Here is an 18838-nt window from a genome sequence, read left to right as displayed (position 1 = left end):
ACCAGAATGGCGAAAGATTCAACCCCCAGGAGGCCTTGAGGCTCAAAATGGTGGGAGATTTGACTTCTAGTAGAACTTGACCTTCATTATACAACCATTGAAATGCATTAGCAAGGTGAATAACATGCCACAGGCACCAGACAGTCCCAAGGCCACAGCCCCCTCTCTCTCCCTCTTCGTACACAGCCCGCACTCTAAGGAGTGTGTGCCTACTTTTACTCTACTCTGAGCACCCAACCCCCACATCTCATGGCCTTTCCCTTGCCTCTTGATGGATCTCTAAATAACTCTACCTATACTGAAACAAACAAACAGAAAAGATGATTGGCCCCCAATATGAGCTGAGGTCTCAGACAGGACTGGGGGTGGATGTACACCAATATAATATACATATATTATGTATGTATATCATATTATATATGTAGATATTATATTATGTCTGTATTTTATACTATATATGTGCATATATCAGATGATGTACACATGATATATATACATATCCATACACAGACATGTGTATATAATATTTTTATATATATCCATACACTGACATATGTATGGATACACACATATATAATAGACATATTATATATCTCTATATATTAAATGCACACATATTATAAAATATATATTAAATATATACACATCCATGCACAGACATGTGTATATGTTATATTTATATATATATCCATGCAATGACATGCATATAGATATACACATATAAAATATACATAATATACGTATATATTATATGTATATATACACAAATGATATACATATTATATATATATATATCAGTACACAGACACAAGTATATAAAATAAATATATATATTCATACACTGATGTGTATGGAAATACACACATATACATATAGTATATGAGTATATATTATATATGTACATATAAGTATATAATGCCTACCATACTTAGGACATATATACATATTCATACACAGACCCATGTAATTATGTACCCTCATATAATAGACACATGATATGAGTGCGGATCCATTCCGAGACCTGTGTATGGATGTGCACACAATTAAGACACATGACACAGCTGCATTTCGCAACCAACCCCAGGCATGTGTGCGGAGAGGCAACTCTGCTCATAGACACGTGATAAAGGTGCACTGGGCCTCCACCAGAGTGAATGAGACTACTTTAAAAAATACTATGTCATCAAATCTTTAGGATCTTATTTCACCAAATCAAAAAATACCAGGAACTGGATGACATTACAAGAAATCATTTGCACCAACAAGTAATATCACTCCAAATCCCTGGAGAGGCCGTGGAAATGGAAATTCTCTGGGGAAGATATGACTCAGCCTCCTCAGTGATCCTTGAGAAGATGCTCAAAAGTTCTCTCATGAAAAATAAACCCTTTCTTTATAAAGTCTAAAAAGTTCCAGTTGCAAAGGGCTATGGAGTCTCACATACTTTAGTTCAAGTCCAAACTCAAGTTCCTCGTCTATAAAATAGAGCTAATATCATCTACACTATTAGATCATGATCAGAAGTAAATGTTACGGGCAAAGCCCCTGAAATAATGGACAAACAATATTAGTTCCCTCTTCCCTCAGTGTTTCTCAAAAATGTAGAATGCTACCATTGCATGAGAATCCCTGGGCACTTGTTTGTCACTAAGGTTGATTCCACAATTTCCAGAGGCATAGCCTCTAATTCTGCATTTTTATCAAATATTCCAAGTGATCGTTAGGCCCTCTAAGGCTTAAAGACCATGCAAATTAAGCTATCTTAATATAGTTAACTACCTGGTCCCCTTCAGACTCAGAAGTTCAAGTTTTAAACCCAGATTCTTTGACCCAGTCTTCTAAGAGTATATTTTTTCAAGCTTTAGGCATCTGCCTTCATCTCTAAAGCTTCCTTAGTTTCTTCACATATCCATTTAGGGATAAATAAAACTAGACTCTAATCTATTGTGGCTCAGAAAGAAAAGGGTAATTACTAGATGGCCACAAATTAAACTTATTTGAAATTAATAAGATAAAAACAGTCAAGTAAAATTGATAATTCAATTATTTTAAGACAGCCAGTAGGAATGGCACCTTTTATTTACAAGCATGAGAGAATGGGTGTTTCTTATGCCCAAATCAAGAAATACCTGTCAGAGACTTTGATACCTAAGTTTAGTTTTTAATTAGATTTTAATTTCTAATTTTGGTGTGCAATTCAAAATAAAAACCGAAAAAGAAACACTCGAAATTGATGGAAATAATTTCCACAACTTTATAACAAATAATAGCATTCTTTACATAAAAGTCAATTCTCAAAACCCTCAAACTTCAGAAAACAAAAATAAATTTCCTTTTATAGACTTCCCCTTTCCAGTTCCAAAAGTATTATTTTAGAATAAGTATACATGATGTAAAATTCAGCTGAATCAAGTAAGTAACAATCACCCAATGCAAACATCAGCTCTATGCACAGATTTTATATATACTGCTTTCGTATTTCCCTTCTGCTGCTTCTCTAGATAAAAGCAGGACATTGTAAATACTCTCATTAGAAAATTCTGACCAAGAGCACTGGCCTTTTCAAGTAATTCAGAAAAAAAGTGGACCGTCAAGAGAAACCGCTGAGACACAGCAGTCTTCAGTGTGTCACAGGAACCACTGACTCTAAGCCCCGTTCGTTCACCCCGCTGAAGATGGACCGATCGTGCTGTTCATGAAGATGTGCTCCGATTCCTTTACCAGATAGGCCACAAACACTCCTCTGCCAACCAAACTTTTCCCTTCCAATTAGGTCGGAACATTTTCCACACTTCTTAGCACAGTAATATCTCCTCCCAGGAGAAAGCGAGTTCAAGCACACTTATTAGCATCTTTGGTTAAAAGGGCAATATACTGTGTAGATGCTGTTAATAATGGTTCTCCAATGGCTACGTCAAGATTGGAAAAAATACTATAGGTAGGTAGATACGAATAATCTGCATTTTCTAAGCTCCTTACAAGTCATTATATAAAGTCCAGCTCTTTTTTAAATTTTGTTCACCCATAAACTTTCTGTAGTGCAGGTGATAAAGAAGGTCACTGAATGTGATTCCTCCAGTCCCCTCCAGGGCAGGCTAGGTCTCCAGGGGGCACACAAAGGATAAGAACATGTCCAGTTGGTTCTTCACAATAACTTCATCTGGATGTAGCTTGTGGGGTAGATAATGGGCCAAGGTCATCTCCCAGGCATCGACGAGATACACTCCAACCCCTGAGAACATCTTCCGAAGGACGGTGTCCAGCTGGAAGTTATACCAGTCGCTGTTGAAGAGGCTCACTTCAGGTCCCAGCTCCTGGGCATTGGCTGTCCGTATGACGACCACGGTCTTAGGGCTTCGATCCAGGAGCTGGACCACAGCTCGACGGATGTTCCTGAGCCGCCGGATATACACTTCCAAGGGGAAGGTGCTGAAATGAGACCACACAGCTATGGCAACCACTGTGTTCTTCCCTCCCACAATGCCATTCAGCTCATTTGCCACATATCGGAGGTCATTGCTAAAGACGGTCGTGAAGCGGATCGGTGGGCCGTGGCAGCGGTATTTGAGCAGGATGTTGTGCTTCTGGTCCACCGCAAGGAAGGGACCCACATTCTTGGGACTACCCAAGTTAAACTCCACTAAATCTGAAACAAGGAAAAATCAGTCATAAAAATGTTCAAACAAAGGTACTCAGGCAAAATTGCAAAAAGATACTTGCATAAGACCCTTCATTGTAGGACTTAATTCTTCGAGTTCCCTTTGATGTATATTTGGGTTTGATACTATGCAAAAGAAAGAAAAAATTCTATACATATTGCTATGGAGTAAAACACTAAAGTAGGGGGAAAATGTTCAAACCAAAATATTTTGATTATTCTTTACTTAGTGGCTTCAAAGAACAGTTTTTAAAAGTACAACAATAAAAGGTGCAACACAAATATAAAGGGAATCCCTATGTCACTTCACCTTGGCCCCCCTGGCTTCAATGGACCCTTATTCTAACACACTTATTATCTAAATCACTCCATAAGCACGGCATTACATGTTATATCATCAGCGGACAGTCTGTATCTCAGAAACAAAAGAACCTGTTTACCTCTATTAGGCCTAGAAATCTTCCTGTTGGCACTAATTGTTGAATATTTTGAAAACAATTTGACATTTACACATTATTGTTCTAACACACAAATATTATTTCTTCCAGGAAAAGAACTGTAACTTCTGTTTTTTTACAAACACATAATAGTAACCAAAAACATCTTTTTGCAATAAGTAGAAGAAGGGAACAATCCTGGCTTTTATTTACTTTGAATTTCACCCTATGGATGGAAAATTATGTGAATGTCTTAGAGAACTTCTCTCCCTGTCATAACAAAGACAGCAGCACAAGTCACAATTCCCTTCTCTCTCTCCCCTTTATCCAAGTTGTGTTTCCAAGTCCCGCTCCTCTGAAATCTTCTGAAGATCCCAGGAAGCAGTGCATTATTCTCCCTTATTACTCCTAAAAAACACTGTACAATTCATCACTTAACATTCACGCCATGAGGAAAGACGGTCTCTCTCATACCCCTAAAAATTCCTGTAAGTGCCTATAAATTACAGAGAACAGATTAAGTAACTTTAGGCAACCCAACTATATGAATATTTCCTAAGCACCTACTCAGTGGCAGCGCTATTGTGCGAAAAGCTAGCAGTGCTCAGATGGGTAGGTCACTGCGCTTGTCCTCAAGGAGTTTAAGTCAATTCTGAAAAAGTAACATCTCTTAAGGGTTAAAGTTAAGGTGTCACTTTTATCATCATTGGTCCTAGGCTCCTCTTCTAGTTTCTCATACCTAATTCATTACTACTTAGCAATTGGCCCCACTTAAGCTGAATAAAAATTCAACCCACCATTCTCTCTTTTGATTAAGATTAATCACCAACACAGGGCTTTATCGGGCGAAAATCTGTCTGCAAAGGGTATGGTGGAAATGATCAAGAAACTCAATGTGATCACTGCTATGAAAGGAAATACCAAGCTACGTCATTAGAACTTAAGAATCAGGCAGCTACAGACTCCTGGAGGGCCCTGCCCAGCCAGCGCCAAACCGTGTCGAGCATCGTGCCTCACAAATTCTTTCCCTTCTCCTGATTTTTAACTCATACTTTATCAGCTGGAACTCAACTATCCCTGTTTCAATAAAAAACAGCAAAATAAAAATGGAATTAACTTATTACTTTTGGGGGTCATGTTTTAATTCTCCTTTCCTTTCAAAAATCAGATTGGAAGTAAGTCGATGTAATAAAAAAAAAAGAGAGAGAGAGAAAAGAAAAACATCACACACAACAACTCACAACAAACCATGGAATTTGCTTTATGAAAAGCCCTGTCCGCAGTTAGCCACCAAAAAGAGTTCCCACAGAACTATTCCTCAGCTCTCTAAACTGTCAGCGGGATCTTTAGTCCTGCCACCCAGGATCCACCCCTCCTCATTCCATCCACACTCCCGCTGGGAAGAGGAAAAGGTCCACCATGAGTAAGGGATGACCCTCAACAAGCGGGGTTTTATTCTGAGTCTGGAGAGCCACCCCAAGCCCAGCAGTGAGGCCAGGGAGCTAGGAAGGCTGGACTGAGCAGACTCCCTTGCCAGGAGCCAGCCCCATCTCAGAGTCACACCAGTGGAAGGCCCAACGGATGACACAGGGATGGCTCTGCTGCACTGATGCGTGAATACGGACTACACTTTCGCTGCTTCCTTCCAGTTAAATCTACTATAAACTTAGAGGTGGCCCAAACAGAACTAGAAAAGAAACAACTGGAAATGTTCACCTTTATTTTACATCCCAGAAGGTGAGACGTGAAAGACACCTGGGAAGTGACAGTGTCCAGCTGCCTCACCTCACACGTGGAGAAGTGAAGCTCTGAGAAGTAAATGACTTGCCAGCATCACACAGCTAATCAGTGACACGAATTCATCCAGCAGCACCCGGTGCGTTCATCAATCCGTCGCAACCGCACCACTGATCGGAAACTCTCACACATCTCTCCAGGGTTAGGATACCTCTCAGTCCAACAGAAAGTAACTGCTGCCTCTTCTGACGTCTTTCTTCAGGAACCAGAGTGAGTCTGCTTTTTTCAGAGCTGATTCTGTACATGTGGGAAAGAGTTATGAAACAAAAACGAAGTACTAACCTGGAACAAACGTAGTAAGGTATTCAAACCACTGCCTGATGGTCGAGTCACCAAATAAATACACCACTTTTCTCTGTAAGCATTCTGTAATGTTGTCGGGGTCATTAAACTGGCGCATCTTAAACTTTCTGGGCCTCCACTGATCTTTGTAATAATAACCAGAAGGAAAAGTTCCCGAGCCTTGAAATAGTTCCAGGTTGTTGGCTTCTGGGGGGAGGGGGAGGAAAAAATAAGATATTCTGAAATTCTTCTCCAATGAACCATACATGAAAATTGTTATAAGGAACACAATTATGCCCCTGTGTTTGTTAGCCTGCTGGCGTAAGGGTAACATTTCCTGCAGTCATCTCAAAGAAAGCCCAGACTTTCCCCCTCCTACAAAAAGTTCTTCTTTGCATAAAAAATGAGAAGATGTGAAATGGGTGTGAGGGTGTTGGAGGACAGAAGGGGAAAGGGGACTCTGAGCATTCCCTCTGATTATGCAGGTTATCGAAGCCAAAAATAAAGGCAGGCAAAAACCAGGGAAAAGTGTAGATCTAAGCATTGTCCAACATTATCCCTGAACAGAAAGGTTTCTCCTCCAAATACCTGTGAGGTGAGTAGCAGCTTAAACTCACACTTTACATGTGCATAGTAATATTAGCCCACTCTGTCTCAGCCCATTAAAAAGAAAGTTTTAATCCATGGGTCCTACAATCAGATATTAATTCAGAAACCCACCAATGAATACAGAAAACAAACCAATAACATACAGTCTAAAGAACTGCTCCTCCAGTACAAAAGGTTCAGCCGTCCTTATGCACAACGAACAGTATGTAAAATGCAGCAGCAGTGTGTACGCACGCTTGTAGCCTCGCTGCACATAATGACACAAGCGCCAGGACACCTTTCAGAGGGACAGTCAACACTCTCCTGCCCTAACACCTCCCTCAGAAAGTGCCACTGTGGAAACAGCACGCTTTACATGCTTCAGATCAAACAGGGATGGCGAATACTTCTTGCGAGTTTTACTTTGCACCACTGTTCTGAGCAATTAAAAGTATCACTTCATATGCTGCTCAGCATAGCCCTTTAAGGTAAATCCTATTATTATCCCTACCATTCAAAACAGTTAAGCACCTTGAGCTCAGCCCCAGAGCTAGTAAGTAGCAGATCCAGGACCTAATACAAGCAGGTGAGGCCCCAAGCCCATGCTCTCAGCCACGGTGCTACGTCGTCTCTCAAAACACAAATGTTTATAGGTATCAGCCATTTTCTTTTTGGCTTTTTTCCTGAAAGCGTACACTTACTCATTTCTAACACTTATTATTCAAATCTACAACCTCTAAAAAACCACCAATCATTTTATATCACTTCCTTACATACCCCAAGATTCAAACCTTCATTATAACCCAGTAATTCTACAATCTCACCTGTTAAACCACAATTCAAGATCCAAATGCTCATGACTCAGAAATTTAAGTGAATCTCCTATTTGACTGTTTGCAGCTTATTTGACTTCTTGATATTATCTGTATTACTCAAAATTATTTTGGTTTTATTCCCTTCAAAGAAGATACCCTATTTGACAAATAGTGCATATTTAATCTTTTCTCTTAGGTATCTAATTCTTTGCAGGTCCGGGGACTAAATTGAAAAATAAATAGCATTTTAAAATCTTTTCTACCAAATGTGATTATCAAAGAGAAGTGAGGGGTAGGGTAAACATCTGTTTGGCTTATTCAAAAACAGTTTCTCAACATGTTACCAAGTGTGGCTCTACCACGTCACCACATCTTGCCCAAGTGCCTCATTATATCTGCACGTCAAGGCCACACAGACCAGACAGCTCCGGGGCTGACACCTGGGGCCCCAAGGAAACGTTCACTGAAATGTGAATTAAAAGTGATTTTGAAGTTACAATTTTTAACCATGGTTAATTCAGTAGACTCAGCTATTCTATGTCAAATAAATGTTACCAAAAAATGGATATATCACACAGGAAACAATTACCATTTCCATTCAAATGTTAATTATATTTATTATCAGAATTAAGTCAAGCAAGCAAATCAATTACTGAACCTGACATTAAATTCTTTAAACATGCAGCACTAGATGAAAATATTTTTAAAGTGAAATGTGTGTACCTACATTGCCCTCTTATGGTCAGCTGGGACAAAAACATTTCCTGATTAATGTGGTATTAAAGCAGTCTGAAGTTGTTTAGAAAGTCAGCGTTTCTTGGAACTCAGAATGCATTTTCAAATAAGATCTGACATATGAAAGTCTCTTAAATCCATAACATAATCCTTAATGTACTTAACATGTGGAATAAAAATAATTAAAAACAAAAATACATTATTACTCAATTTTATGGTTATCTTAAATATCAACGGTGAAGGAAGTTTACATGGAGACAGTTGTAAAAGTAGATATAAAGATCTTTATGCAAAATCAGAAAGAATAGTTTTGATTATTCGCAAGTAACGTCCCTGCTTCTCTGAAATGTCTTGGCTTCTCTTTGAAGCCCACAGCTTACATTGTCCTCTAAAGGGCATCATCCCATGTCATCCATCAGCCATAATGAGGGCCATCTGGGCCTCGAATGGGACAAAATAAGAGAGAAAAGGCAGAGATCAATTTCCCTAAACTATCCAGAAACAGCAGGATGAGAGGGATACCATGCAAATTAAGGGTGGGAGGTGTGTGTGCACATGTGCGATACAGGTCCCTTAACTTCATGGTGTGGAATTAGCCACAGAACAGTACAGGGCAGGTCAAAGTGGGGTACATGGTTCATAAGGGGAAAGAAAGACACGACAGAGAAGACATGGAGGCGAACGACTCCTTGACCAGGGAACACGGGCGGCACAGGAATGCCGCCTCAGGAGATAAGGAATGAGGATAGAGTGTCAAGCTGTCTGGGCACACCCTGCCGAGTGCTGGGAACACAAGGAGGTCCCAGCTACACAGCAATTATAGTGGCTTGAGGCCGAGTTTACCCTTGAATTCCCCCTACAAAACCCTGGGAATTTGATTTTTTTTTTCTTTATATTTCAGTCGCTCAAAGCTAAGCATTTCACGGAGGAAAGCCAAGAATGCCACATAAGGTAGAAATACCTGTGGATACAGAGAATGTTGGAAGGGACCTCAGAGGACAGCTACTCCGGTACCTCTTACAGGTGAAGGAAGCAAGTCACAGAGTGACTCAGAAGGCTGAGGAGACAGGCTACGTGGCCGAGGCAGTACCGTTTACAGACACATTCACCTCGCTATGGAAAGAGTTGTGGGGGTGGCCTTCCTCTCCCCAGGGGGATCAGCTTGCTGGATGTCATACGTAGGATATAAGTCCTTCGGTTTTCTAAGTTAACTGGACCCAGACCTTGGTTTCGTTATCTATAAAATGGGTAAACTACTAGTTATTTTGAAGAGTCACTGTGAAAATTCAATTACACAATAGTGTGAAAGCCTGTTTTTAACAGTAAGGGGCTATACTGGAGTGCTGGAAACATTCCATATCTTGATCTGGGTGGTAATTTATTAGTTTTCTTTTGCTATGTAACAAATCACCACAAGCTTAATGGCTTAAAAACAAGGGGTATTTATTTCCCCACAGTACTGCAGGTCAGGAGTCGGGCATGCGGGTTCTCCGCTCAGGGTCTCACAGGTGGAAATCAGGGTGTCAGCAGGGCTATGATCCTTTTTGGAAGGCTCTGGAGAAGAATCTGCTTCCAAGCTCGTGGAATTTGTCAGCCAAATTTGGCTCCTTGTGGTTACAAAACTGAGCTTCTCATCTCCCAGCTGCCTGTCAGCCAGGGACGCCCTTCAGCTCTTAGAAGCTGCTACATTCCTTGCCCCCATGGCCTCCTGCATCTTTAAAACCAGCAACAAAGAAATCTCCCTCACACAGACGCCTTCTCACACTTTCAATCTCCTTCTCAAAGAACCTGGTCCCTGTTAAGGGCTATCTGACTCGGTCAGATCTACCCAGGATAATCTCTCCTTTTTTTAAAGCCAACTTTGTTACAGAATTGAAGGGAAGGGTGTATGTGGGAAGGGAAAGGCATGCATCACTGGGAGTCACTTTAGAACTGACCCTACCTCAGTCACAAAGATATGCACAGACATAAAACTCCATTGTACTATATGCTTATGATCTGTGTGCTCTATTGTATATAAGATATATTTCAACAGATAAAAATAGTAAAAAGCTACAAAGATGTTAATCTGTTGCTATCAGATCTAGACCTATCCTAACTTTCAGTAAGCTCCCCACAAAATATGAGTTGTAGTTTGATTGTTGATGAGGTTTGAGGCCATCAAGGTCCCTAAGCCATTAGGCTATGATGGTTTGAGGACAACAGCGCAGGTGATTATGGAAATTCAGCCATGATTCTGGCACTGGGAGGGCCTGGCAGGAATCAGGGGCTTGCCCTTGACAAGGTAAAGCTGTGTTCCCTTGCTGGAATTCTCCCCATGCGTGGGGGGTGGCAATCTCAAGCAATCCATCAGACTCTAAAAATGCAAATGTACATCTTAGAACAACTTTACCTTGTGTGCAACCAATTAATTAATACACAAATAATGAAATGTCACAGAGAAAAATAAAACCTTCAAAACATAAGGTTCATAGCTGTAAAGACTATAAACCCTTACAAGGCTAGGGCAAAGAAAACACAAGATGGACCTGAAATACTTTGTGGTGCCAGAAAGTAAGAAAGTGCTCAAAAAAAAAAGTAAAAAATTCAAAAAAAGGATGAGTATGTCAAAAGGACACAGAAGCCAAACTGGAAAAGTTCCCAATTTGCAAAGCTGGAACAATATGAGCAACAACTGAGTTGGATTATAGCCCAAAGCATCAAACCGTCATGAGTCTCTATGGATATAATCAAATAAATGGTAAAGAAGAGACATCTCCTCCTTGCAGAAAAATTCCAATTAATAAATGTCTTAAGAATGAGAGATACAGCAAGTCACCATTAGGACACCGCAGAAACAACCACTGCGGGCAAGGTCTACTGAGTGCCAACACGAGGGGATGAAAATTTAAGCAGAAACAGAATGTTTACAGTCCCTGTCTTAATTTCCTGTGGCTGCTGTAACAAGTCACCACAAATTTCGTGGCCTAAAATGACACAGACTTATTCTCTTACAGTTCTGAAGGCTGGAAGTCCAAAACCAGTATCACTGGGCCAAAAGCTCTCTCTGGAGGATCTAGGGAAGATCTTGTTTCCTGCCTGTGCTAGAGCTGTATTCTGTGGCTCACAGTCCCTTTCTCATTTCTAAAGCCACTGTCATGGCATCTTCAAATCTCTCTCTGCTTCTATCTCCCGTCTTCTGTGTGAAGTCTCTCTCTGCCTCCTCCTTAAAAGGACACTTGTGCTTGCATTTAGGACCCACTCAGACAATCCAGATAATCTCTCCCCATCTCAAAACCCTTAACTTAATCACATATGCAAAGTTTCTTCTGCCAAATAACATTAACAAATTTGAGGGATTAGGATCCGGATATCTTGGGGGCCATTTTCAACCTACCACAGTCTCAAAGTATCTCCCCAGAATACTGAGTAAACACAAAGATTAAAATAGTAAGCTTACAGTGGAAAGCCCAGGCAGGTACCACTTTAACCAAGTGGTCAAGGTTTGCTAACATCCTTAGCAATACACATCATGAGCCCCCTTAAAAGGGTACAATATCATTTCTGTCCTATTCTTCCCAAAAATGCATAACCTCATTCCAATCATAAGAAACTATTAGACAAACCCAAATTTAGAGAGATTCTAAAAAATACCTGATCAGTGCTGTTCAAAAGTGTCAAAATCACGGAAGACAATAAGGGACAGAGGTCTGTCACAGAGGGAAGACTAAGGAAATGTGGAACCAAATACAGTGTGAGAGCAACACTGGATTCTGGAACAAGAAAGGGGGACATTAGTGGAAAAACTGATGAAATACAAATAAAATCTATTGTTAAAATAATAACATTGTATTGATGTTAAATTCTTAGTTTTGATAAGTGTTCTGTGATTTCTTAAGATGCATAAGGGAAACTGGGTAAAGGCAACCATGGAGCTTTGTACTATTTCTATAACTCTTACTTAAGTCTAAAATTATCCGAAAACAAAATATTGTTTAAAAAGTACGAAGGGAAATGACTACACTTCAATAAACATATACATATATACCAAAAAAAAAAAAAAAAAAGTACAACGAGAACAGAGGAATGGAGGGAGGCAGGGACATAAAAAGGAAGAAATGAAAGTAGGAAGAATGTGAGCCTTTTGTTTGGGATCTTTGAGTGCCCACTGCTGGTCACTAAGATGAACTTCAGTGAAGTTCCCCTAGGCTGGACTTTGATAACAATTGCTTTTCTCTTTCCTTCCCAATTATTTACCTGCTCCGAGATGATTTTCTCAAAGTCAGGCTACTCTGCTCCTACTGATTCATGGTTGCTTTATTCCTCTAAAAGTCCATCAAAAGCCTCACTAGTTACTGAATCTTTCTTGTCTCTAAACAGAATAGGACATCACAAACCCACAACCACTTCCTGGCTAAACCCTAAGACTTGACAGGTGCAAGTAAACCATGCAAAGCTCCTCCCACTGGCCATCCCACCGGCCAGCCGGGGACAACACAAGGTGGACAAGCCAGCCAACCGGGGCTGTGGAGGAAAAGGACAGATGCAGCAGTGGGTCGGTGCCTGCTGAGGGGTCAGACGTGAGAGAGCGTGAGCGGTCCAGCACTACTGCGGGGTATTATGTCTACTAATATCTCGGCTGTGGGGTTGACGGCCAGGCAGGTAAAAGGTAAGCAACTTCTATTAACGACGTTTCACTTACGTATCCTTGAAAATTAGTAACTCACTGGGTTCAAGTAAATCAAATACAGCTCTTCACTAGGAAAAGACTGGGATTTCTTGTGACACATGACAGTAAAGACCAGAGATACAGTGTCCTGCCTGCATACGGGCCACAGATACATTTTATTTACCCCACACAATATTTTTAAAAGTTTTGAATTGTATTGCCAATGCTTTGACATCTAGAGATACTACATTCGAAACTTAAAGAATTCCGTATTTTCAAAGGAGAAAAACTATAGATCTGGCCATACTAGGTCTCCATTTCTGCATGACAACAACATACAGGTACTGAGAGGCTGCCTCCTTTAGCTGGCCCCTGCTCTTGGGGTCCTTGACCACCACTCACACAAGACATGCATACGGCTAATAGCCACCCTGGTGTGTCGTGTACCTCGTCCCTGTGGCATTAGTGTTCGCACGATCTGCTCTGTGGGATACTATATATGTGCTTTCAACAGTTAAAAGGGCCTCGTCTGCCATATGCATTTGATCTTAGCCAAAAGGCCGAGAAGTGATCACCTGTCATCTGCATCAGCCTCCTTAATCATGTTCCTCCTCTCTTTCTACTACAAGTCACTATAGCTAATTATATCCGCTCTGCAAAGAAAAAGCACATACATTTACTCTTCTGAATTTCTTTTATTTTTTTAAAACACCTTTATTGTGGCATGATTCCTGTACAGTAAATTTTCTCTTACTTTTAATAATATCCTGTATCAGTGGATCAGAATCATCTAGGTTTGTTAAAACAGTATTAAAGGAGAAAGGGTGGGCTTTGTAACATCAATGAAACTACAGAGATTCAACATACTTAGCAAGAAAAACAACAAATCATCAAGCTCATTCCTTTTTACCTTTTATACTCCTGGGAATCACAGTCACCCAGTCAGGCCCACTGGAGTTGATTGGCATTTTGATATTGACACCACTTTAAGAGGAAGAAAAAGAGTACAAAGTTTAGATTCAGGAACATTTATTTCCCAATATGTATTTTTATTTCTAAATTTTTTAATGGACATGATTTCATAGAGCTTTATTAAGATGAAATATTCTTATAAATGTTAATCAATACGCTTGATAATTAACAAACTAGTTATAATAAGCATGTCATATGGATATATAAACTGAATAAGAATTACATAGATTCTTAATTTTTCTCTGCTTCACCCTTAGAGTTGCAAACTCCAAAATGACAAATTCTGTTCAAATTACTTACTTCCCCTTGACTCAGAGAATGGCTCGCCTGATGAGAATATCTATTTCATCATTACTTAGTTTTCAGGCTGCAAGTCTATGGAGCAGTAAGTCATGGGTCAGAGCAGTAAGCGGCAAGGCCACTTAGGCCTTGCCCAGAGTGGAGATGAGTCCTAACTGGGAACACCTGTCCCCAGGTACATGCTCATGCAGCACTCTGCTCATCGTTACTATGGCTCTGTAGGGTCTGTCCCCCCTACTAAAACATGTCCTCCTCAAAGACACGGATTGTGTCTCACTCGCCTTTTGTCTTCAGCACTCAGCACAGGCCCTGGACTAGAGTCCATGTTCAGGAAATATTTGATGGAGAAAAAGTGGAGGAGAATGGAGTCCAGGAGAAGTGTACTGAAAACTCTGTGTAACTATTCCAGAAACTGGGTCACAATAATTACGCCTCTTGCACTTAGACCAAAAACAAACAAACAAACAAAATGCTAACTTTCCAAATTTGATATGGGAAAGTGCAGTTGTAGTATTTCATTTTATCAAAAGCCCATTCAAAACAGATTTGCTCTTAAATAATTCTTAAGCTTCTACTGTGTGCCAGGCACTACCCTAGATACCAAGGATGTAAAAGTAAACAAAACACACCACATCTCCTCCTTCGTGGCACTGGCATTCAAATGAGGGAGACAGACAAAAAATCAGGAAGGAAGGAATTACAGGATGCTATATCAGAGAATAAGAGAATTTCATAGATTTATAATGGTGACGTTTAATAGACAACATGACTTTAAGAGAGCACACATAAACTGCTCTCATGAACTTAGAGCTTTAAAAATAAAACTTCACATCTCTGTCATTTTTCTGTAAAAATGTTTAATCTCAATCTAATCATGCAGAAACAATAAAGCAGAAAATCCAAATTAAGATACATTCAACAAAAACAGTGACATCAACATTGTCAATGTAAAAATGCAAAACAAGCTAGAAAATTCTTCTGGATTAAAGGAGATTAAAGAGACAATTAAATAGACTGTGTGATCATAGATTTGGTTAGTTAAAATAAAAGAGCTAGCTATAGAGAATATTCCTGGGACAACTGGAGAAACCTGAATATAGACTGCATATTAAATAATAACATTGTATCAATGATAAATGTCCCAAGTGTGATCACTGTGTTATGGTTGTATGTTGGAGAAAGTCTATGTTCCTAGGAGGTGCCTAGTCATGGGGTGCAGTGCCATGATGTCTGAAACTTACTCTCAAATGGCCTGAGGGGGAAAAATTATACACAGACACACACATATAAACACACATACAGAAAGAAAGCAAGTGTGGCAAAACATTAACAATGGTGACTCTAGGTTAAAGGTATATAGGTGCTTAACTTTTGTTATTCCTGCAGTGTTTCTACAGATTTGAAGGGGTTTTTTTTTAATACAAAGTTAGAAAGGGAAAAAAAAGTACAAATCACACTAAAATAAAAGGTAAGCTTTTAATGTGATAAGCTCATTCTTTCAAAAGGAGTTCTCTTATGGGATCTTTTAAGCAAAATACTGTTGTTCTTTCCAAAACCAACATTTTTTTCCCTTATGAGTAAAGAACAAAGATTAGATCACTTTAATTATCCAACTGTCATTTGGGAACCAAAGCCCAAAGCTAAGCTTCTTAATCCTTTCTGAATTAAGCAACATTATGAGCCACCGAGGAAGAGCAGTGAAAATCAGTACCAGCTTAAAAATTCAGGCCATGAGCTCAAAATAGTACACTCAAAGACCCCTCAAATGATCTATTTCGATCTTTCCCTTATTCTTTTCAGTTAGCCTAATGCAAAATTTCAGATTTTTAACAGAGTAAACAATGCAAAAAATAAAATCAGTATCAGGATTCTGTCAAATATTATGCCACCTCAATCACTTCTCCCAGCAAACTTCCAGGTAAGGAGAGTCTTTTAATAACTCTACTACGAGGTATCAACAGCCAGCCTCATCCCCCACATACAAGTAAAGGCACGGGCAGACACTGCTTTATCCTTCGGGAGTCACGAGCGTTTTTTTGGTTTTAACGGTACCATTTAGTGTTACATTTTACACTAACTGAATCCTCTAACCTTTTCCCCACTGTTTTCCACGTGGAACTTCAGTAACTTGCGAGCTCTGCTTCCTCCTCTTCACTAAGCCACTAAATGGACTGACAACACAACTCTAAAAGGGTGAAACTGAACAGTCTTCATACAGAGGCAGAAAGTACACAGAAATGAAGCAATCTGCTCACAGTCATCGATAAATAGCGTGTCTAAGATCGGAACCCAAGAATAAAACTAGAGCCCTCCTGCACTGAGCCATGCAAAAAGCTAGGCGGCTCTCTCACAGAACAGTGCAGCAGCGCACTGGGAGTAGTGCTCCCTCTGCTGGCCTTCTCAGAGCACACATGAGCCCATTACATACATACTTCAACTGGACAGAAAGCTGACTCCAGGAAAAGCAAAAAAATCAGTGTTTTATTTAGAAGCTCCTATATAGACCACACATCTTACATAGGAACTTTTCTCCCACCAAGGAATGAGTGGACATAGAATAAAAGAATTTAGGGTGCCCAGATATATGCAACAAAAATCCCTCTCTACCAGGGAATGTATAAAAAGCATGTATTTCATTTCAAAATAAAAAACATGTTACGTTCTTTCAAATAATTGTATTTTTGACTATGTAATTTTTCTAACTTTTTATTTCTTAGGAATGTTATTTTATTTCAGAACCATATAGAATGTTGAAGAAAATAGAAATTTAAATTCATATTGATTCTATACACTTCCTTCTGGACATTATTCCATATATTGATCATTATGAGGGAAAAGTTTTACATTTATCTTCAAAAAAACAGGAGTATGCACACAAGTCTGGAATAATTTCAACAGCTGTTAACTTAAAAAACACAGTTTGCTGTGGTATCCCTGGCTTCCCACGTTTATCACTAAATCCACTCAGCAATGCTACCACATTCACAGTCTTTTTCCTATCCGTAAATGTTCATATGATTTTAACAACAGGTAACATGTACGTCACTGGAGATTTTTTAAGTTTATGAGACATGAAGATAAAACACCGGCCTGACTATCAGATCTCTCTCTGCCCTATTCTTAGGTGTTTTTTTTTTTTATCTGCTTTGTGAATAAGCGATGTTGCTTACACAGATATAGACATGCTATGCAGTTCTGAAGTGAAAGACAACGAAAGTAAAAGAACAAAAACTTAAGGTCTTTAATTTGAACTGAAATAAGCACACTAATCACAAATGTAAATCTTCAATTATTTTCTTACTCACCACCTCTCCTGAATTGGGCCAAGTTCAGAGAGATATAAGCAGCATATAACCAAAACACGAAAGTCTCCTACACGGGACAAGGACAATGAAAGGGGACTCTTAAATCACCCCCTAGAGCAAGGAGCACATACCTCTGGAAGAAAGCAGTTTCTGCAGCCGTTAGAAGGCCCTTCAGGTATCCGCCTTTGAAATGGTTAATTCTGCTACTGCACGGGAGCTTCTTTGGTTTGAAGCAGAACCAGGGCTCCCCAGTGTAGAGATCTGTAAAGTTGCACAGGGGAAGACCCCCAGGAAGACACACGTTGCACTCAGTAGTCTCAGAAATTCTCCCTGAACGGAAGAGACTCTTGAAATACACCCTATCTGGTTTCCCTTCCTGTAGGTGCTGAAGAACTCTGATCCCTTCGCTGGGGTGGACCAGAGATATGGCCACTTTAACTTTGCCTGGCCAGAGCAGAGTGAAAAAGACCTTGTAAAACCCATTCTGGTAGTCTACCACTCTGCCCACGGCCCCCGCCTGCAGCTTAGGAGAGTGGATTCTGGCCTGCAGGTAGTCTCCACCATACTTCTTGGGCTTTCTTTGAAAATCCTGTACATGAACCAGAACCTCTAGCTGGCTTCCCACCTTGAAGAGGGCTGCAGAGTTCAAGATGACGAAGTAGCTGGAAGAAGGGTCAGTGCTCTTCAAAAAGGGGACTGGGCCCACGTCAGGCACCTGCCACTGGAAGGCAGCCAGCAAGGAGTCCTCCTCCAGGCGCTCCTGGCTGGACAGAGTCTGGTGCTCATAGCCACAGTACGGATTCCGGCTAACTCCTGTCAGCTGGGAGGAAACAAAGTGTCCACTACTGTCGATGAATGTGGCTGAAGCAGTCTCATGGTCCAAGTACTGAAGAGAAAGACACAAACAGCAGAAACCACAGCTATAATGAATCTCCTTATATTCAACCAAATAAATCTCTACTGCATTTTTAATTTTAATAAACCTTACTTGGGACAACATTATTTCAAAAACCACAGCTCACTATTTTTACAGGTTCCCACAGTAAATATCAGAGAAAAATTCCCTTGGTGCTTCCAGAAAGAGAAGGGGAAAAGGACTCATTTTGAAATACAGTCGTCCCATGTTATCCACAGGAGGTATGTTCCAAGACCCCCAGTGGATGCCTGAAACTGTGGGTAATAACAAGCCCTATATATCCTGCTTTTTCCTACACATATATGCCTATGATAAATTTTAATTTATAAGTTAGACGTAAGAGATTAGCAACAAAAACTACTAATAAAATAGAACAATTACAGCA

At 40.0% G+C, this 18838-nt stretch overlaps 1 protein-coding gene across 3 annotated transcripts in view; it reads right to left on the bottom strand.

Moving 5' to 3' along the window:
- Positions 1-2230: 2230 nt before the first annotated feature.
- NXPE3 (neurexophilin and PC-esterase domain family member 3) overlaps positions 2231-18838 on the bottom strand; it is a 35193-nt gene continuing 18585 nt past the window's right edge. For all 3 annotated transcript variants that reach the window (XM_045503827.2, XM_045503828.2, XM_010966370.3), the window contains 4 exons: positions 17669-18423; positions 13871-13944; positions 6175-6381; positions 2231-3646 (listed from right to left, as the gene is read on the bottom strand). In XM_045503827.2, coding sequence (XP_045359783.1) covers positions 3096-3646; positions 6175-6381; positions 13871-13944; positions 17669-18423 — 1587 coding nt within the window. In that variant the 3' untranslated portion in view covers positions 2231-3095. The remainder of the gene's footprint in view (positions 3647-6174; positions 6382-13870; positions 13945-17668; positions 18424-18838) is intronic.

This window comes from Camelus bactrianus, chromosome 1, assembly GCF_048773025.1.
Source record: "Camelus bactrianus isolate YW-2024 breed Bactrian camel chromosome 1, ASM4877302v1, whole genome shotgun sequence".
NCBI classification, from domain to species: Eukaryota; Metazoa; Chordata; class Mammalia; order Artiodactyla; family Camelidae; genus Camelus; species Camelus bactrianus.
This window is presented reverse-complemented; position numbering and strand designations above follow the sequence as displayed.